The sequence below is a fragment of the Carcharhinus amblyrhynchos genome, chromosome 9, assembly GCF_965287045.1.
Source record: "Carcharhinus amblyrhynchos chromosome 9, sCarAmb.v2.hapA, whole genome shotgun sequence".
Taxonomy (NCBI): Eukaryota; Metazoa; Chordata; class Chondrichthyes; order Carcharhiniformes; family Carcharhinidae; genus Carcharhinus; species Carcharhinus amblyrhynchos.
In genome coordinates this window covers 69,743,829-69,766,851 of record NC_137332.1, presented here as the reverse complement: position 1 = coordinate 69,766,851, position 23,023 = coordinate 69,743,829, and the positions used below count along the sequence as shown (strand labels likewise).

The 23,023-nt window shown below is 40.8% G+C and overlaps 1 protein-coding gene across 3 annotated transcripts in view; it reads right to left on the bottom strand.

Moving 5' to 3' along the window:
* The window catches only part of dnm3a (dynamin 3a), a 183,375-nt gene that overhangs the window by 13,246 nt on the left and 147,106 nt on the right, over positions 1 to 23,023 (bottom strand). For all 3 annotated transcript variants that reach the window (XM_080195910.1, XM_080195908.1, XM_080195909.1), the window contains 3 exons: positions 21,190 to 21,354; positions 17,958 to 18,184; positions 14,709 to 14,936 (listed from right to left, as the gene is read on the bottom strand). In XM_080195910.1, the coding sequence (XP_080052036.1) occupies positions 14,709 to 14,936; positions 17,958 to 18,184; positions 21,190 to 21,354 (620 nt within the window). The remainder of the gene's footprint in view (positions 1 to 14,708; positions 14,937 to 17,957; positions 18,185 to 21,189; positions 21,355 to 23,023) is intronic.

Below are 23,023 nucleotides of genomic sequence, written 5' to 3'. Positions count from 1 at the left end.
GCCGTGGGGAAAGCACCAAGGAAGGGTTAACTGCCAAGCTTTTGTTTAAATCAAAGCCAGACAGACTGTTGGACATGGCATTGCCATGGGGAATGAACTAGGGAATGGCTGGCCCCCAAGCTTCTGTTTAGAGGAAGAAGATGCAACGCGTGGACGTGCTCCTTCCGTTTGCAAAGGACAGGCTCTTGTATGTGATACAGGTAGCTTCTAGCATGCGTAAGTGAGCCACAATGCAAGCCTGATTGATAATCTTCAATTGGTTGTCAATGTAATTCTTACAACAATCAGGATCGTTTGGCAAGTGCTGTCCAAGTGCAGATTCACATCTAATGTGGGACAACATATTTTGAGTTTTGGAAGCATGGGCTAGTTGGATATGGTCAGGGTATATTTGGATTGGCCTTGCAACGTTACCAGACATTTGCATTACAACTTTGCCAAGTTAGTCAAAATCCTGCAATATAAGTGCGCTAGATCAGTTAGGCATGCTTTCAAGGATTCAGTGTTTTCAATGAACAAAATTGGCTGAGTTCCAATTCCTCTTTCCCATCACAAACCAGCATCGATTGAAGAAGCAGAATCCTTGAAAACCTGTCTAACTGATCTAGCATATGTATATTCTGGGATACCAAATGACTTGCTGATTTTAACATGCAATGTGAACGTCTGGTAGTGTTGAGAGGCTTCAAGACCAATCCAGAGATACATATCTGTAAAGCTGACAAAGGGACTGGAATAGTCAATCTTTACAAGCTTTACTATATCAGCAAGAAGCATACCTTTCTTAATGACAGGTCCAAATTCATATCCATTGGACCTGCCATGAAGTATGACCAGACAGCCCTGCTTGAAAAAAAGTTACAAAGAAGATTAACGAGCTACTGGGTAATATAGATGATAGGATTTGTCCCCATGGCTCATCATGTCTGTGCACAGATGGACTGCCCAAGACATACATAAGTATTTTCCTTTTACACCCTATCTTATCTATGACTTGTTCTGCACAACACACATTGGCCAAATGGTTGGGTGAGTTACTACAGCTGGTTTCTAAGCAAATTTTCCACTTACAGTGAAGGATTCCCTCACTTTTGTGAAGAATATACAGGACTTGCATATTGACAGCAATGCTGTGTCCATGTACTCATTTGACATTGCTAACCTAGTCACAGTGTGTTGGTCAAAAAACCCTCAGATATTTGCACTGCATTACTGTAGTATGGTGTTCTAGACACATCACCATTGTCTCTATCTGTATCCATTGAATTTATGATCTCAGCAATTCATAGAGTTGCATCACTGTTAACAGCACCATGTATTTCCTTATAGAGGTGTTGCCATAGGATCCCCACGAGGTCCAGTTCTCTCCGACATCCTTGTCAGTTTCCATGAGAAATGTGCCTTCAACAGAATAGCAATTAACCTTCTACCCCTTGAACAATTCTAATACATAAATAATTCATTGGCTATATTTGAATCTGCAGTTATAATAATTTTTTAACATAACTTAATGCACTCCATCCTGAGCTTACATTTATGTTTAAAATGGAGCAGTCAAATGAACTCTATTCCTCAACATACTAGTTGAAAATATGCCACTGGCTCTGCTACTACTGTCTACCACAAGCCTACCTTCACCTGTCAATGTAAGCATTCAGATTTCTAAGCTCCACCTGCAATAAGATTGGCCTTATCAGCAACCTTGTAAACTGGACCCAAGCCATTTGCTCACCATGTAAGCTTACTGCTGAAATATGGCATATCAAAGCCATTCTATGGGATAAGAGCTACCCTGATCAGATCACTGCTGGCTTTATATCACACAAATTCTTGAATGGGCCTAAGGCTGCCACTTTGAGTCCTGAAAAGTGCCTACCTCAGACTAAGGGTTAGGCGTCCCAAAATGTTGAGCAACTGGTAAAGTTAACTTTTTCACACTGTTACTCTGCAGTAGCAACATAAGTGCTATTCACATGAAGCCAGAAAATCATTCTGCCTGCCACACAGAAGAGTAATGTGGTATATGGGCTGGTGTGATGCTAGGCATGTAGACCATACATCACAACAATTGATGGATTGTATCAAACAGTATGTCCATTCAACTGTTTGCAACAGGCAAGTCACTGACCGTACCCAAGCAGCCTGTGCTTGCAAAACTCAAATCAGAGGGAGTGCTCTTACCGTCTCGTCGTACCGGTCGATGGGTGGGGCGAGCCAGTAAGATGGCGATAGAGGCAAAAAAATTGGGTTTGAACCGATTTCTGATCTGTTGCTATCTTACTGGCACCAGACATCTGGCGAGATCAACCTTATGCCCAAAAAGACCACGAGACTGATCTCAATATTTAAATTTGATGTTAAATAGAATTTAAATATCATCAATGAGCCCAGGATGGAATCATCCTTGCCAATGAAAGTCCTCATAAATGAGGATCAGGTATGGCCCCATCAACGGAGACCTGTCGCGATGGTCTCACCAGTAGGCCCGAAGGACATTGAGGCTTCCGGGAGATCAGAGGCTGGGGTGGTTGTCCCTTGTGCTAAGAATGATACTGACAAACAATGTAAGATTATCATTCAGATTTGCAGTGTGGCTCACTTACGCATACTAGAAGATACATATTTTCACACACAGGTCCCTGTACTTTTCGTAGAGAAGGAGCATGTCCATATTCTGCATCTTTTCAACTAAACAAAAGCTGGGAGGACAGCCATTTATTGGTTTGTTCCTCAAGGCACAGCTTGACCACTCAGGGTCGTCTTGCCGGGTTATGAATTTAAAACAAAAGCTTGATAGTTAACTCTTCCCTTGTGCATTCTCCATGGCAATGCCTCTACCAATCAGAATCCACTTTCCAACCAATCAGCACTCTCCTCTTGTACAGCACAAATTGTTGTTCTCTTTACAGTTGTTATTCTCGCAAATCTGTCCAGATGAGTGCAGGACAAAAATCTTCGACAGCAAGTCTCATTTTTCCGCATTGCTCAAGTTCTGTACTGCCAAACGTCCATCTATCTCTCTGCTAGTTTGAGGGCATGGTGATGCCCCCTCTCCTGGGCCTCAAATTCTCATTGTTCCCCCTCTCCTTGCTACCTGCATGCCCCTTAGTATAATAATTCTTGTTTGTAATCTTCAAACTCTGATTGAAACCTCTTGTTTTTGGATTCTCTTTAACTGAGAATCTTACTAACTCAATCATAATGCTGTTTAATTTGGATAGTGCTAAAGTTTGACAATTTTTGTTGAAATCCCTGTAAAAAGCTCTGAATGACCTTCATCATGGGGGCATCTCAGTATCTCAGGCAAACGCCACCAAATGCTACTAGTTGGAGTGTGCTGTAAATATCGGTTTCAGTGGTGAAGGTAGTCTTGATAATAGATCTTGTTTCTTTCGTATGCTGCAACTGACTAACATGCTGATTAATATGTTACACAATATCCACCTACACAACAGTATTGCCTAGAAGTGTAACAACAGAGTCCTCTCATCTGAATGGAATACCCATTTTTCAAATGCTGAGAAAATAGCTGGTAAGGCAAGGCAAGACGTGAATCACTGAGTAGCTTGATTTGACAGCAAGTGATCATACAAAGAAATAGTTCTGATCGGACCTACTTCATTCAATCAGTAGAATTTGTTTTTATGTAATTACAAAACAATGAACATTTTCCACACCAGTGGACCATCTTACTTGGCAAACAGATTGACTTCTAACTAATAACCTCAATTCTAACCTTATGAGCATGTTGAAAGCATGCCCTCTTGACATTCAATCTGACAATATGTTTTTTTATCCCCGAGTTCCCAATCTACAAGGAGGACTTATTTCAGACGGTTCCTGCTGAATACTCGAATAGGGAACTTCCCAACACAGTGGGGTTTCAGATATTGATTGCTGGGATATGGTCATGAATTGCTTATGGTTTACAGTCTTTGCAGAGACAACTTCAGTGCCCAGTTCACTGACATTTTAATTATCTTGCACCTCGTGTTATAAAACAAAATGAATACACTTTGTTTTGAAGAAATAGTGACAAACCCAAAACAAATCCAAATCTCTCAGTGGAAAATAGGTCAAAGCATGAAAATAAATTTAACGGTTTTTGTCTCAACTACCTCCAGGTCTTGACCGCCTCCCTTGTGTGCATAGAAAAAGTGGTACAAGTCTCGCCCTGTGAACAGAATTTGACAATGTGGACAAGACAGGTGTAGCCAGGATATCAGTTTTAACATGACTTTTCCCCAACTTTTACTTACTTTCCTGATTGTATTTTTAAACATTCTATTTGCCTTGGTGATACGAGATGCAGGCATCACTAGCTGGGCCAGATTTATTGCCCATCCCTATTTGCCCTCCATTTGAAAGGCACTTAAGAGTCAACCACATTACTGTGAGCCTGGAGTCACATGTGGGCCAGATCAGGTAAGGACGGCAGATTTCCTTCTCTAATGGACAATCAACAATGCTTTCATGGTCATCTTTAGAATTTTAATTCCAGATTTTTTATTGAATTTAAAGTTCACCATCTGCCATGGTGGGATTTGAACCCAGCTCCCTAGGGCATTAGCCTGGGTCTCCAGATTACTAATCCAGCGACCATGCCACAATGCCACTGCTTTCCCTAATGCAAGTCTGGTTTTAAGTATCTGAACGATTATGCTCGTGCCAGTTTATAGTTTCGTAAAAGACATTTGTTCAAAATCACAGTCCAATATTTTAACACAAGGATGCTAATAATAACATATTGGTAAAATATTTTAAAAATCAGATTTTTAGAATCTTGGGTGGAATTTTCTGAAAGTATTTCTAAGTATCATAATTGCATGAAAACAGGAGTCCTTTGCGCTGGTCTTTTGGGCTAGATTGGAACTGTAATCTTCTGGCACTCTGTCAATTTCTTTGACAGTCGGGAGATTTGCAGTGGTAATGGGGGACGGAGCCTAAGTAAACTGATGAAGCTGGCTTCAGAGTGCTTGGGCATTGCCGATGAACCAGGAGACCGCCCTCCCCCCCCGCCCCGGTCATCAGACCTTTCCCATCACTGGCAGCATTGTCACTCCCTCCACACCAATAGGGGTTGCTGGCATTGGAGCATCAGGACCCTCCCAATAAATCACCTCGCAGATTCCCAACACAATCTGCTCCGCGACCCACTGTTGCACACCTCCCTCTTGCAAGAGCACCCCCTCTTGTGTAGGGTCCCCCCGCATAAACTCTCCTTGTTGTTGTGCATAGGCCGCCCTTCATAACTCCACACACAACCAGGCATTGCAAGCTTTAGCTGGGCACTGCCAGGCAGTCACTGCTTGTTGGTGCTGCCTGGCCATGCCCCAACCACTCAGTGGTTTCAATGGCCATGGCACCAGGTATGATTCTTGCCAGCGTAACATCTTGCCAGCGAGGTGAGAAGCAACCAGGAGAGCGGAAATAGCCACGCCGAACTCGGTAAGTACATTTAAATGTAAGGGCCCAGTTCGCTGGCATTTTAATCATCTTGCACCTCGTGTTATTAAAAAAAATATGAACACACTTTGTTTTGAAGTAGTAGTGACAAAAAACAAATCCAAATCTCTCAGTGGAAAATTGGTCGAGTCCAAAAGCATGACAATAAATTTAATGGTTCTTGTCTCAACTGCCTCCAGATCTTGACCGTCTCCCTTGTGTGTACAAAAAAGGTGCTACAGGTCTTCTCTTATGAACAGAATTTGACAATGTGGACAGGACAGGTGTAGCCAGAATACCACAGTACCATGATGAGCTGGGAAGATCACGCCCACGGTCTTTCACTTCTTTCACAAACTAGAAATTTTATGATTAGGAATAACCTGCAAGAGTGTTAATAAAGATCTATTAATCTTTACTCCTCTATTCTGCTGTACTTTTACTTTTTATATAAACTTCTGCCAGCCATTAAATAAAAAGGGGTTTGGATACCAATCACTAAAAAGATAATCACTAAAGACAGCCCAGACTGGAATGTCTATGAAAAACATATGGATAACACACCGACAAACGTACAGAAAGCACTGCTTTCTATATGAAATGCTCCATAAAATTGTGCAAGGACTTAAAGGAGGCTTGAATTTATGCCCTTATATTTTGTGCAAAAGTAAAACTGTAGTTCCAGAATCCAGCTAATTGTGAAACTTGAATGTTTAACTTACGTGTCTGATTTATACCCAACAAAAGCACTACTGAATAAGTCTAGTGTTCTATTCCCTTGTTTATGTGAAGAGGAAAGCAAATCTGAGTTAATAACTTGGCAGGAGCAAAATCTCTAAAATGGCACACAAACTGAACTGAAGCATGTTTTGGGAGGGATACACCCACATAAAGTAAAAGCAGGAGCAAGGCATAAATCCTGTAAAAGCTAAGAAAAAAATTCAAATTGTATCGGGGCTCTGCATAAACTTTTGTCTACTAGAAAAGATACCAATATTCTGAAATCAGCATGACTACATGATCCAAAAATGGGAGGCTTATTGGATTCAACACTAATTTTGGAGTTCATGTTTATGGAAGGAAATACCGGATTAAACTTAAATCAGAATGGTTATTTGAAATTCTATGCATTTTTTTTGTCACAGCTAATTGAAATCACACAACTATCAATGGCAGGTATGCAAACTGAAAATGCTGGTGATAAATTCTTACAGCGGTTACTTGAGTTACTCCTGTGTGTACGTGTGATGTAATATGTGCAGGGTTCCACAATGACTTCCATAATCTGCTGTCAAAGTATGAATCATGAAAACACAGTCTTGTGGCTTTACAGAGCTTTTATTTTGAAGGACATCACATTTACTCGCTGGTCTTATCCAAATTAAAAAATAAACAAGGTAGATAACACGATATCAAAGTAGAAGACCTAGCTATTTCTTCATTCACTTCCAAATTTTGTGTGCCATAACTTAAGTTGCTAATTATTGTCTAGTAAACGTATTATTAGCGTTGCTAGTTCACAGCACCAGGGACCCAAATTCAATTCCAGCCATGGATGACTGACCATGTGGAGTATGCATGTCCTCCTTGTGTCTGCGTGGGTTTCCTCTGGGTGCTCTGCTTTCCTCCCACAGTCCAAAGATGTGCAGGTTAGTTGGATTGACCATGATAAACTGCACCTTAATGTCCCAAGGTGTTGGGATTATGGGGATTAGTGAGGTAAAAGCATGGGGTTATGGGATGGGGCAGGAGTAGGACTAGGTAAGTTTTCTGTTGGGGAATTGGTACAGATTTGATGGGCTGAATGGCCTCTTTCTACACTGCAGGGATTCTATAATGTGGGTTTCACCGGCAAAGTGAGCATTTGTTGCCCATTCCTAATTGCGCTAAACGGAGTGGTTTGCTAGGCTATTTCAGAGGGCAGTTAAGAATCATCCACATTGCTGTGTGTCTACAGTCACATGCAGACCAGACCAGGGAAGGATGACAGATTGCCATCCCTAAAGGACATTAGTGAACCAGATGTTTTTTTCCGACAATCCACAATAGTTTCAGGGTCATCATTACTGAGTCTACCTTTCAATTTCAGATTGTATGAACTGAATTTCAAATTCCACCAGCTGCTGTGATAGGATTTGAATCTGTGTCACAAGTATGTTAGCCCAGGCCTCTAGATTACTACTCCAGTGACATTACCACAATCTTCCCCTAAAATGGCGACATGCTACTTTCTTGAATTACTGAGTCAATGTAATGAAGGTGCGTCTACAATGCTGTTAGGCTTTAGACTGAGAAACAATGATGGACATCAATATATTTCCAAGTCAGGCTGGTGATCGACTTAGAGCAGAACCTGCAGGTGGTGGTGTATGTACGCGTGCACCTGCTGGCCTTGGACTTCTAGATAATAGAAGTTGCAGGTTTAAGGTGTCTACAGAAGCTTTGGGACTTGTTCCAGCACACCAATGCAGATAGTACAAGGTGGAATAAAAGTATGCTAATAGTGGCAACTGTAGATTGCTTTGTCCTTCATAACTTTGAGTTGTGTTGGTGAAGAAAGGGCTGCAACAAAAGCAAAGAACAATAGACATTCCGTAGACTGGGAGACATAAAGAAACTGCCAAGAACTGCAAATAGGTAATACAAGAAAGGAACAATGAAGTACAGTTTCTTTTAGAGGCTACAGTAAGGACAAGGAAATGATAATCAAAGTAACTGAATAAAAGCACTGAATCCAATTTTGTCCTTGATTTGGTTGGGGTAGGTGAGAGTGTTACATTTTCAAATCAGCAGATGGAAGATCCCTGTAGCACAAAAAAGAGCTTTGATAAAAAGTGGGATTATCATTTCAGGACCTCTTTCTCATGTACCCTTAGATAAGTATCTAAGGAGGTAATCAGTTGCTGGGCAGCACTGCAAAAACAACATTTGAAGAGTTATGTGGCCCTTGAAAATGAAATTCTAATATCAAGTTTCAATCACCAAGTCCTCAAATTAATTACAGACTAATCACTTTGAAATGTGACTTCCTTCAGTTTTAATGTTGCATTGATCATACTTCCATGATTCATATTTTCCAACCATATGAATGAAATGTTCACAGAACAGAATCAAAAATAATTACTTATTCTACAAATAATCAAATTTTTAAAAAATCAGTGAAGTACTCAACATACAATATTACATTTCTTGATTTCTTTTGTGTGTATGCGTAATATTAAAAGAACTTAAAACCAGCATTTTCAATTTTCAAGTCTGCAATTGTTAAAACCATTGGACATAATAGCAGAAGTAGGCCATTCAGCCCGAGTCCGCTCCACCATTCAATAAAATCATGACTGATCTGACATGATAATCCTCAATTTCACTTTCCTGTCTTATTCTTGTAACCCTTGGTTCCCTTACTGATTAAAAATGTGTCTATCTCAGTCTTGAACAGAGTTAACAATCTAGCTTCTACAGGCCTCTGTGGTTCACTACCCTCTGAGAGAAAAAATTCCTCCTCATTTCTGACTTAAATGTATGGTTCTTTAGTCCGAGATTATGCTGTCTGCAAGGGCTAACAACCTCTCAGCATCTACTCTGTCAAACCCCCTGAGAATCTTATATGTCTCCATAAGGCTGCCTCTCATTCTTCTAAATGCCAATGAATACAGGCCCAACCTACTCAATTGTTAGTTTACAATTTTGTTAATTGGGATTGCACAGAATTTCAAATAAGTGTTCTGAATTTTAGTTTAAACCAAATAATTACCCTCTGAAATACAAATGAGTTAAATATAGTAAACTCTATTTTATATCCTGCAGATTGGTGTAAGACTTTCTGCTTGGTACATTTTTCTTTGTACCAGGCAGTTTCAATGCCAGAGTGCACTATCATCTTCCCTGTTTCACATACACATGAATGAAGAAGATTCTGAAGGTACAAGGTGCTGAAGACTCAGTTAATTATAATCCTTTGGCATGATACAGTTTGAGGATATTTGTAATCATTTATTCATTCTCAGGATAAGGCCATTGTCGCCAAGGTGGCATTTGCACTGCCCACCTCTATTATCCAAAATATTTTACTTGTTCCTTCCCATGTGCCTGCTTGTCCAGTTTCTGGGTGGTAGGCGTCATAGATTTAGAAGGGCTGTGGAAGGAGTCTTGGAAAATTGCTGCAATGCATCATGCAGATGGTACACACTGCTGTCACTATACATCAGCAGTGGAAAGAGTGAATGTTTTCAGTGATAGATGGGGTACCAATCAGGTGGTCTGCATTGAACGAAACTGGATACTGTGCAATCATCAGGACTTCTGACCTTACGATGGTCATCGATGACGCAACTGAAATTGGCTGCACCGAGACACTATCCTGAGGAACTCCTGCAGTAATGGCCCAGGACTAAGGTGACTGACTTCCAACAACCACAGCCATCTTTCTTTAGGTAGGTACAATGCGAGCCAGTGCAGAGTTTTGTCCCTTAATTCTGCTGACTTCAATTTTCTAGAGTTTCATCGATGCCACACAAATGCTGCTTTAATGTTAAGGATAGCCGCACTTACCTCATCTCTGGAAATCAGCTCTTTTGTCCACATAACATGGACAACAAGTCAAGGTTGTAATAAAGTCTGGAGCCAAATGGCCCCAGGAAAACTCAGACTGCGTACTGGACAGCAAGTTATTGCTGGGTAAATACTACTTGATGGCAGTGACGTTGACTGCTTGCACATAGAACGATGGGCAAAAATTGGTCAGATTAGATTTCTTCTGCTTTTGTGGTCAGAAGCCATCACCACTAGCACTATTTAAAAGGATTATGAACTATTTATTACAAGTTAGATACTAGAGTATTTCTTTTCGCTACTGGTGCAATTGTACATATCTTTGGAGATTTCCTGTATTTGGCTAAAGTTTGTGCTGTTTACAAAGAGCGGTCTGGCTGGCGCCAAAGTAGCTTTTTGATCATTAAAAATCTTGGGCTGAAGCTTGCTGTGGGGTTTTCTCAAAGAACTAAACATGACTGGGTGAATGAAAAGAGGCCATGCAAAGCAAGACAAGCTGAAAGAAGATGGAAGAGGAGGAAGGGGGAAGAAAGATTCTCAGTATAGGACCAAATACAGTGAAGGCCTCCAGGAAATAATTATCTCATTTAAACTTCCGTGAGGTCTGATATATGGTGTGTCTACACTTCACAAAATAGGTCATGACTGAAATCTACCAATTGCTACAGTCCTACCATTGCAATCTGAGCACAGGGGAAGAATAGCTATAACTGCCAAAGTGACCATGGTTCTTAATTATTATTCATCTAGCTTCTTCCAGGCTGGAAATATAAGCAACATTTTGCATTGTGCAATGCACTACTGTATAAGGAAGGCTGCTGAGGCTTTCTACGCCCACAGAAACATTGACTGTATTCCCTCTTTCCCATGCATACAAAATTAAACTGATTTCTTCTATGCCCTCCTTCAGTGCCTTTGTCTATTCTATTGCTCCAAAGCACTGAGTGAAGACTGGACTCTGCATAGGTTGCAGTTTTCCCCATGGTGCAGGGTGCCACTTGCTTTAAATGTGCTTCATGTGAACTCTGCCATAAACTGTGAGGGATTTCACTCCCTCACCATGCAGCTGGTATGTGACAAGTCAGTGCATCATGCAGGTCAATGCCCATTAACATGGCAGCAGTCAGAATTCCTTCATTCTGTGCTTGTCCCCTTGTCCACCTGTATTTGAATCACCATATAAGCCAATGGCGAGATGAAGGGTGGCAAGGTTAATCTACTAATGACGTTGCTCTGGAACCTGTTCCAAAACCCACACAAACGTGCAAAGCAGGAACATTACAGAACACAATATCAACATCTTTCACTTTCTTTCCTGCTCGGGGGAAACTATTAAAAACTACCAGAAATGCACATTCTAATTTTTATAATTTCACTCATTACATAGTGCAATCAAAAGTAAACTAATTTCCCTTATGCACTTCCTTAGTGCCTTTGCCTATTCTAGTGCTCCAAAATGCTGCTGTACCATTACATGTAGAAGGTACTGGAAGGCTGTTGTCCTTCAATTGAGACTACTAATGGCCTTGGAGTGTGATCTCATGCAGCCTTGGATGTAGACAGCTCAGATTTAAACTGTGCCATCTTGGCTTGGGCTGCAGACAATTGGCTGACACACAAAGTGTGCGGGGAGAGTGTGAGTACAAAAACTGTCATCATGAAAGAGAACAGCAGGTTTGTGTTCTATGGACTGCCAAGCTCTTGAGATGGCACTTCAGCAATCCTATGGCTCTGGGGGAAAACAGATGGGTGGACTCTGTTAACGCCCTGTAAGCCCTTTGAATAATGGTGTCCACAACTATGATGGCAGCAGTCTGATCTTGCACTGCAGCACATAAACTTTTGATAAAAGTCTTTTGGGCAGCAAAGGAAACTGCAATATCAGCCATCAGATGCTGCATCACAGAACACTCTGCAGATACAATGATCACCACTTCCATGTTGGAAAGGAAAAGTTCTAAATGCTACATACTGCCCACTGTCAAGTCAGTGTTGGACTTCTCCATGGTCCTTGATTTTTAGTACAAGCTTTCCAGTGTATCAGGCAATTTGTCTGTGTACATTCATCTGCTTCTGTAACTTGGTCAGTCTACCAAAGTTCTCATCTAGCTCCTCCTCAGCACGACTGTACTTCCTTTCAAGATGGCCAGCATTGTCTCCCCCATAGGGATCTTTGGGAGCTCCTCCCAAATCTTTGATCTTTACCAGCTAAAAGAATAAGGACAGCACCACCACATACAAGTTCCCTTCCAAGACTTACAACATGCAGATCACCATTCATTCATTGTCACTTGGTCAATATCCTGGAATTTCCTGCTTGATATCTCTGTGGGGATACCTTCACCAAATAGACTGCAGCATTTCAAGAAGGGGGTTCACCATCACCATCTCAAAGGTAATTAGAGTTGGTTGATAAATGCTGGCACCACCCACATTTCATGATTGAATTTTGAGAAATGCGGATGTCCCCTCCTGTTACTTTCTGCTGCCTCCTGTCAGGTGCTACCTTCTCCTGTAAGAGGTGCCAGTGAGTGCTTGACAGTACATTTGGATGATATGGCTGCCTTGCTTGAATAGCTGCCAGTGCATGCGAGCTGTGAGTTATGGGTTGCAAAGTACCAAATGTGTGGGGCTGGGTTAAAGTATATGAATTGAAAGTTTTTTAGTGGTTGATAGGGCTTATTGTTAGTAGAGTGATTGGGTTTAATGAATTGAGCAATGAAGCAGATTTCATTTGGAAGGAAATACCATTTGAAGATGATTGTCACTCACCACGACAGCTAAGTTTATTTATTAATGTCACAAGTGGGCTTACATTAACACTGCAATGAAATTACTGTGAAAATCCCCTAGTGTCCAATCATTAAATTTCCTTCCTACATCCATGTCCTTCAAGCTACACCCCAGCATTAAACTACCCACTACCCACAGTGTCCCGAAGATTTCTTGGCCGGTTTCCTCCCACACCCCAAAGATGTGCTGTTAGGCTGATTGGCTGTAATAAATTGTCCCTAAATCAGTTTCCCTCAATCTGGATGGCCATAAAACATTAGACAAGGGTCGTGGGTGGAGAGGGGGTCTGGTGGTGTTGAGATGGCGGCGTGGGCTGGTTGGGCCGAAGGGCCTGTTTCCCGGGCTGTTTTTGTTCTTTGTTCATATTTGCATACAGGAAGTCACTCTTTTATTTCCATGTCTCATGCTACAACCTTTAGGGTGAAGTCAGAAAACATTGGGCAAGATTTCGGGCAGGAAAGGCAGCATTGAGGCTACTAACAGCAATGGTGGCTTTTTCCACTATATAGCACAGGACTTTAAAGAAAAAGGCAGGCAGGGGTTCTGGTGGCACAGTGGTTAGCACTGCTGCCTCAGCACCAGAGACCAGGGTACGATTCCTGGCTTGGGTCACAGTCTGTGCGGAATCTGCATGTTCTTCCCGTGTCTGCGTGGGTTTCTCTGGGTGCTCCAGTTTCCTCCCACAGTCTGAAAGAGGTTAGGTGGTATTGTGCACTGGCCATGCTGAATTCTCCCTCAGTGTACCCGAACAGGCACTGAAGTGTGGCGACTTGGGGATTTTCACAGTAACTGCAGTATTAATGTAAACCTACTTGTGACACTAATAAATAAACTTAAACTTTAAGTCATATCAGTGGCAGACGGCCTCTGACTTTCCCACCCCATCATCAACTCTGTGAATCGATGATCCGTGCACCATTTTTAAAGGCTACTTCAGCGCCCAGCGAGAACACTAGGAAACATTCTTCACCCAAGTGCACCTCCTGACGCACCCTTTGGTACACACTGACGACAAGCTGGCAGCAACTTACCATTACCCTGGCATCACTCTGGCACCCCCTGCATGAGCCTGCTGCCTGAACACTGTGCTCACCTCCAAGCTCCCCTGGGAGTACTGCTTACTAGACATGTGCCTTTTGAGGTCAATGGTGCTTTGCGTCGTTGTGACAGCACGGATCGTGGATGCTTTATTTAACATGGCAATATGATTCCGGCATATGTGCTCAATAATGAGATGCTAATTTATTGCAATGAGGTTCCCAACATAGAATGACGGGGGAAGGGAACAATCATTCTGCTTTTACGTTGATATGAAATGCAACTCTGATCTTCTCGTGATATTTTCCAATCTCGTCATCATAGCCGCCTGACTCGAATGGAAGCGGAAAATCCCAGGCCTTGATATTCATTGTGTTGCATGTTGAGTCATTCCTCAAGTATCAATCATACAATTCAATTTTTAAATGGTTCCCACTGCTTCTCACAGCCAAAATAAACATCTCTTTTAGGACGTGCAGGCTGTCATTAAGTAGCTCCAGCCATTTGTATCTGGCTCCAGAATGATGTGTGCAGCCAATCAACAGAGTGGTAGTACTGGGTGCATGCACAAACCATTTAAAACAGCAAGTAGTATAAATTTAACACATTGCCTGCATTGCAATGAAAGTGTACACATTAATCCCCATTTTGGAGGTTACTCCCCAACACCAGGAATAAATGAAATATTTTATATATTTCTCCTCCTAAACAGTATTCTTACATCCAGCAACTATGTAAGTAAAGGGGCCTACCTCAAATAAACCGAAACAAGATCATATTACGGTCAAATTGATGATTCAGAACATTGTACTGCAAAACTGATTACAGGCAAGGAAAACCAAGTGCATAACTGTTAATCAAGAGGTTGGAGATCTATTTACCTTGGGATGTTGGGGCCGCGTGAGGGCCTTGAAGGGATCTGTGGGGGACATCCAAGTGTGTCAGCATTGCTGGAAATACAGAAGGCAGGATAGGTGCCTGGACGAGATGGAATGGGAGAGGCTCCAGTTGGTAAAATGGATGAGGTAGGCCTGGGTCCAGATGGTTGGCCTGATGGATGACCACATACCGATTGCCAGTGTTGAGTTGCAGGGCTTGGAGGTGTAGTTCTGCAATACATTACATTTGTTTAGAGCTATTCCTCAAAGATACATCATAGCTTACTCTTGTTTCTTTACACTGTGTCACATTTGAAAATGATAACAAATCAGGACAGATTGGAAAGGCAAAGGGCTAAGCATTCATTTCTGGGATTCTGTATTGAGTCCAAATTGATACAAGAGAACTTCTCCCAGTTGCAACAATCCTGAGTGTAGAGCTTGGGCAGTGGGCAATTCTTTTTAGCTACAGGCTCATAACACAAAACTAAATCATTCATACACTATAAGGATGGAAAACAGAATGGTGGTACACATGCAATTGGGAATTCTCCTCTTGTGGATAAAGCCCAGTATTGAGGTATAGTATAGTGAACCTTAATCTTCTGATCATCTAGGTTTTCGTTCACTATAACGTGAAAGATAATGGACATGGGACTAGAAAAGATCAATAAATAGGGTAACAAAAAAAAGTCAAGATTTTAAACATTAATTGATATAAAAATCACCTTCAAGAGAATTTCATAGCTTCTAAATATGGTATCAAATACATCCATCAGTGGACTATAGGTTTTTAAAATCAAAATGGAAACTTGCCAGAATTTTATTGCCCTGCCCGCCACAGAATCAGAGCGGGCGAGGGGTGGACAACGGAAATGTCCGTTGATCTTGGGTGGGAATTTCTGATCTCGTTTGAGTGAGGCCATAAAATTGTGCCCCATGTTTAAAAAAAGCAAATGATTTATAAGATCTTGATTTTGTTTCGTCGCTTACTTTGTTCAGAGTTCCCTTATATATTGTAATCTTTATTTAGCTTTTAAAAAAAACCACAGTAAGTCTTTCAGAGAAAAACAGATGGTGACTAAAATATTTAGAGATTATTTAAGGTCAATAAAGCAGTTTAGATAGAGTAAGACTTGCAAAATTCCGCCTCGGGAGGCAAGTAGAGGATTTTCACTAGAACAAAAATGAACATCAATATTGAGGTACAGAATATTTGTTTTTAACGACCTATGCTGAACAGCCAGAGGAACCAAAACAAAAAATGTTCCCATATAATGTTCGGAATATCTTCCAAAAGAACATTGATACGTTGTGCAAGATTAAGAAAAGAGTAGCATGCCTGGTTCTGAAGTCTAGGGCTAGTCTGAAACTAAAATTATTCCAATTCAACAAAAGTAGTTTGAGAAGTGATATTAGCCATTGTTTTAAAATTGTGATTACTTGACATGTAACGAGAGAACAGAACTGGAATTGAGTGTACAAGTTAAGCCTCAGGGAATGCAAATGGTTAGAAAGAATACCTCTGCTCCTTAGAGCAGTGGGCAGAAAGAAGTGGTCCCAACTAAAACAAATGAATCAACTGACACATTTAAAAGAAAGCACTCTATGCATATTTTGTTAGGACCAGGATTGAGGCTTATAGGCATAACGTCTCCTTCTTCCTCAGTTTGCTGCCTGAAGGCAAGTCCTTGGTGAATATTCACTGAATCATGGCAAAGTGCTGTGATTTTTTTTTAACAATGGGTAGGGGTGAGAAGGCAGGCCCTGAGTCTACCTTAGACAGTACAGGGATTGAATCCCTTCCTGTTGTTGATAATCTGATCCACACGCTAGCTGTCTAGCCAACTAAGCTAACTGCAACCACCGTCCCCCCCCGCCTCCAAGCTGCCCGCCCCCGTAAGAATAACTACTGTGTGGAACACTAGAGTTACTGAAAATCTGGGAGCCAGGAAATATGACACTAAGGAGTACAACTGATCAAAGGTATACATATAAAGCTGTAAAAGCATTCAAGAGACTTGTTTGACTTATCGAAGTGGGAAGGGTGATTTTTTTGAGCATCATTCCTGAAGCAATTCAATGAGTTTGGATGAGTTTATTGTGATGAATCAGAAATCTGTTTTCTATTAAAATTGAAGACTTTATTTTTGCAAATTTTTATTAGAATTTTATAGCTGCGCTCACTTCACATTGCTAACTGTTCTGACTGAGAGCTCAGGCTGCTCTCCCAGCTGGGATAGACATATCTGCGGCTTAGAGCTAAGTAAGCAGGATGAATTTCTTCCATATAAGAGAAATGTTAAGATTGTCAATCCATGGTGGGAAGCGTCGTGGTGAAGGGAGGGCATCTGTTTCATGGGAAACTGGGACTATGTTTTGGAGCAGGAAAAGTTCAGGGTAGAAGGGGAAAATCCAAGCAAGCTAAATAAGTGTGAGAAAAAAAATCAGCGGGACATATGGACAGGATGGACATAATACTGCTGCCTCACAGCGCCAGGGACTTGAGTTCGATTCTGGCTTCTAGTCACTGTCTGTGTAGAGTTTACATGTTTTCCTTGTGTCTGCTAGGGTTTCCTCTGGGTGCTCCAATTTCCTCCCACAGTCCAAAGATGAGCAGGTTAGGTGGGTTGGCCATGCAATATTGTCTCTTAATGCCCCACGTGTGTAGATTAGGGGGATTAACAGGCTAAATGTGTGGGGCTACGGAGATAGGGCAGGGATGGACCTACGTAAGATGCTTTGTTGGAGAGTCAGTGCAGACTGAGTGGGTCAAATGGCACCCTTTTGCACTGTAGAGATTCTGTGATTCTATGAATAAGAGTTCTGTGAATTATAAGGACAAATTCAGGTCTACAATGCAAACAAAAGGCAATAACAAATCTATAATTGCAGTTGGACTTACTTCTGAGGTTGAGATGAGGACCTAGTGGTGGGGATGAATACATCCAGCTTAATTCTAACTATGGGAATTTGAATTCATGAGTCTAACCATCATTCTTCTGTGAAACAAACATTCAGTTGTTTAAAATAAATACATGAGTACAATTCCCTGAAAAAAAAGATAGAATAGATGATAAATTAATCTCAGGTCAGAACTCTCCAGGCGTTCACACCCCACCACCTCGGCAAGCAAGGATGGAGAATTTGGCACTCAGCCAAATCTGGTTCACTAGAGCATCCCGCTGGCATGAACGGCAAAGAATTCTGGCCAGAAGCTCTCACCTAAACTTGTCACTTCTGCATTCATACCTGCAGTCTGAATGTAGCCAGGAATCATTCACAGGAGGAGGCAACGGAACAGTTATTGTATTTGTGTTGATATCACCAATAATGTTCAGTGCTTCATTGATGGCATTGTATGTACGTAGTGTTTCATCACGCTTTTGGGCCTGCTCAGGTGATTCCTTCATCAAGGTGTTCTGGTCCTCTGAGGAGTACAGTTTTGCTAAAAGCTCAGTGTTGATAAAGTTCTTCGTCTATGGAACATTATTGAAAAAATTACATAAATATATTGCTAAATTCATGGCCAAGTCCATCTGGAATGTGTAAAAGCTGTCCTCAGTTTAGAAGATGACAGAAAAGTCCAATTAATTTATCTAAAACTGAATCAAGTATCAGCATTTTGCTATTTTGTCAAAACTGGAAAGGAATCTGCATCGGCAATCAATGAGTTAAAAGCAATAGTAACTGTTGCACAAATGCCCTCACTTTTTGTGCTTTTAGGTTTATCATTTTCATTCATATTTTGTCATAGTGATTGAAGTAAATGGCTTACCACCACCACCACCTATTAAAGGGCAAATAGGGCTGGGCAACTAATGCTGGCCTTACCTGCAATGCTCACATCTCAAGAAAGAATATAACAGGATATGTGAATGGAGTACCAGAAGCAAAATTCTGCTTGACATCAGATTTATGGAGATTAGTTAATGAGAAACTATCCAGTAGACACTGGAGTAGTCAAGCATGCAGGAGTCAAAGGCTCCTGATAACGAGTGTTTCATTGTCAGCAGTAGGTAATATGACAGAAGTGGAGTGAAATATAGTGAGATTTAGGTATTCTAATGCATGAATCATAAAAAGCTAATGGACAAGTCCAACAAGTAGTTAAGAAGGCAAATGGCATTTTGTCTATTGCCAAAGGGTTGGAGTTTAAAGACAGGGAGGTTTTGTTGCAATTGGACAGGGGCCTCACTGAAAGTAATGCATACAGTTTTAGTCCCCATACCTAAAAAGTATGGGAGGCAGCCCACAGGAGATTCACCAGCTAATTGCTGGGATGAGAGGGTTATCCAATCAAGAGAGACTAAACAGCCTAGTTCTATATTCCTTGGAGTTTAGAAAAGTGAGCGGTGACCTTATTCAAACATATAAGATCCTAAGGGGATTTGACAGGGTAGATGGTTAGATGTTTCCACAAGTGCCAGAGTCTCAAGGAAGGGGACATAGCTACAAGATAAACGCCTGGTCATTTAAATTGAGATGCGTAAAAATTTCTTCTCACAGATGGTGTTGAATCTCTGGAATTCTCTACGCCAAAGAGTGATGGAGGTTGGATAATTAGAAGCATTTAAAGTGGAGGTGGATAAATATTTGACAGATCAAGGAATAGAGAGTAATGGGGAAATGGTACAGAAAAGGCGCTGAAGCCAGCATTGATCAGCCTTGATTGTATTGAATGGCAGGGCAGGCGTGAAGGGTCTGGTGGCCTTCTCCTGCTTCTATTTCTTGTGTTCTTGTGGAAGTAGGCAGACTCTGTGAATGAAAATTGGAGGTCAGCTACTCAATTTGGAGTCATACAGGATGGTGTAATTGATAATAGACTGTTTCAACAAAATTAAACAGTCACTTGAGTTTTAAGACCACAGTGAAGGAATTAATCTTTAAACCTGACACAGTATGATGTGAATGATTTTGGAGTCGCTATTTTCCGTTTCCTGATTTCACGGAATAGGTAGAATCTAGATATCCTATCAGTTAATGGTAGACATTGTCAACTACAGTAACATTAAAGGGTTGATTTAGGATTTTGACTCCTCTCTTAAACCTTGCATTCGTCTGCGTCACTGTTGGTGAAGGTTCAATTGCAGAGTGAAAAATGCGGCATGAATATTAGAAAGTAGAATAAAACACAATATTTTTATGATTAGTATAGCAGTTCTGAAAATTTCAATATTATTTTCTTAATGTGATAGAAATAATTTGGTAGAAATAGTTGTAATATGTTTGGTGGAAAATCAAGTTGGCACTTGATGTTCATGTTAGCATCACTTCTGAGAACTTTCCAAACCTAGATTCAGTTCCATCCCAATTTCAATAATAGCCATTCAGTATAAAATATCCATGATGTTATGTTCATATTAAAGCAAACAATCATTCAACTTCTATTCATTACTTTCATATGCCATTGTAGCTGATAATGTGTTTCAACTGCACAGATTGAGCTGAATCAATGGGGCGAATTTTCCCACGTCACCCAGCACGAGAATTGTAGTGGGCAAAGGGTGAACTATGCAAAGGTCCATTGACCTGGGGCAGAATTTTCAAGTTTTGGCATGAGTTATGCTGGAAAATCCCACCCAATGAGTTACATCATGCATGCAAAAAAAATGCACAAAGAATAATTTAGTTTCAGAAAGAAGCCAAATAAATCCAAATCTTTTTCTTCTTGGAAAATAAAGTTATAGTCAGCTTTAAAAAGATTTGTTACATCCACACTTGGAATATATGTCCACTTTGATCCCTGCACACAGCAAATATTTCAAAGCTTTAGGGAAGATGCAGAGGAATGATGCCCAGCCTAAAACTCTGGGTTATGAGGATCAACAGATCAGCCATGAGTCACAGCTGACACTCCAGTTCCCCACTGTTGAATCTGCTTCTACTGCCTTCTCAGTATGTTTCAGATCAAAACAACTCACTACATAAAAAGATTTTAGTGACTATAAAATTGGAACAAGTATACATGTTTAACATTGAAATACTATCTTAATGCACCTCCAATGTGCAATCTTCGAACGGATTGATCGCAGAGTATTTTCTGGCCTCATTTCTAGGCATCAATATATCACAAGCTATCTAATAATTAAATGCTTGCCCAGATCTATGACTGGCTGACACCCGTCAGTTTAAACAAGCCACTGGCCATCTATCTTTATTGTCAATGACTGGGAGACAACTCTATTCATTTATCGGGCTAATAAAAACATCAGAGGTCATAGGAACCTGACATGAAGCATGTTTTAGGTATTGTTAATGATTTGGCTTTCTCTCAAACTAAATAACTCAGTTGAGTATAATACATGTGTTAGTCATTTCTGTCGCAATTTAGAAGGAGAGCTTTTTTTGCTTTCATAGCAAATGTAAAGTTACTATATATAATGTAAATTTTAAAAATAGGTTAACTTGATTCTAAAATGTATGAAGTACTCTTTATATATTTTTTGAATGCTTTGACATTCTTTGACAGAGTAAAACTCACATTATTTATCATAAGGTGCATAATTATCTTCGGCATCAGGTCTCGGACGGTCTTGTTAATGATATACATGTAAGACTCCACTAAGTTACGAATGGTCTCCACCTGTCTCTCCAGTTGAGGGTCCATGGAAAAGTTATCTGTACCTACTGCCTCCTCATTCTCAGGCTGTGCAGAAAGCAAAAACACATACAAAGAAAGTCAGGCATGACAGTAACATCTTTCACAACATGTTTCTCTGACAGTGCTGGTGCAAAAAAAATCTTTCTCCCATTGAACTGCCAAGTTTGTCCAAAATGATTTTCGACTGAAATGCTAGATGGCTGAGGTGCATTGACACCTTACCTGTATTCATGAAGTTAGAGTTCGAGAAATTTCACTGTGTAGTATGTTATAATAAACATATACAATGCTACCAAGTTCCTTACCTCCCTTCAGGACATTTAGTTTGCATTTAGAGCTGGTCAAAGTTTACACAGTAAATATGAGAAATAATACTGTTTACATGCAATTTGTTTGTTCAGATTGAACATATGATAACATTAGATGAGCAAGGTAGACAGAATTGGTCCATTCTATGTCTGAGTTCAACACAGGAACTTTTAGGCAAAGGAAATGGTGAACAATTATTAATTGTTAACAAAGCAATTTTATCCAGTTTAAGTTTAAGTTTATTTATTAGTGTCACAAGTAGGCTTACATTAACACTGCAATGAAATTACTGCGAAAATCCTCTAGTCGCCACACTCCAGTCCCTGATCAGGTACACTGAGGGAAAATTTAGCATTGCCACTGCACCTAACCAGGACATCTTTCAGAGTGTGGGAGCAAACCGGAGCAACCCCATGCAGACATGGGGAGAACGTGCAGACTCCACACAGATAGTGACCCAAGTTGGGAATTGAACCCGGGTCCATGGCGCTGTGAGGCAGCAGTGCTAACCACTGTACCACTGTCTACACATTTTAGTTTTCCTTGGCACTAAAGAACAAGTTTCAAAGCGTGCCCAAAACGGTCATGGAGTGTCTGTGGTGAAAGCAACAAAGTTATCATTCCAGGTTGGAGACACTTCATCAGAACTCAAAAATGCCAGAGGTTCACAGTTTTAATTAAGTGCACAGACATGGTAAGGAACAGAATGGGCTGGGGGGAACTGGATATTGGGGGCAGGAATAGGTTATGATAAAGTGGGTAGACCTCTAGGATGTGGATCACTCTACCAGATGGGGTCTCCAGCCAAAACAAGCAATGGCGTGAAGATAGCCAGCCTTTGTAACCATCTCTTGCTGTCAAAGTGAATCTTTCTCTTCACTCTATCTTTAACTGCAACACTATATGCGACACCTTCTCCTTTCCTCCTCTGCTATGTGCTCTATGAACGGTATGCTTTGTCTGAATAGTGCACAGAAACAATACTTTTCACTGTATCCCAATACATGTGACAATAATAAGTCAAATTAAAGAAAGCAAAAAATTAAATCAAAAATGGGAACAACTGTTAAAACAGAGTCGTTAACCTCAAAGTTAAGGCCAAAATACTCTAAAGTGCTTAAGGGAAAAATGAGTTGCTATTCTTTAAGCTTGCTTTGTTGGAGCAGTGTAAGTCAAGGAAATAGAGGTCAATGTGGCTGGAGGATTAAAGTGGCGAAAAAGTGGAAGCTCAAAAGTCATGTCTGCCAACTGAATTATGGTGTTCAGCAAACTGATCCCCTGGTGTAAAAGAGATTGCACTGTGATCAGCAAATGCAGTTCATTAAGTTAGGGACCTGTAAAATTCCCTGGATAGACTTCAGAACTAAGGGGAAACCCGGCAAGTCACTCTGCTTAGGCCTCAGGT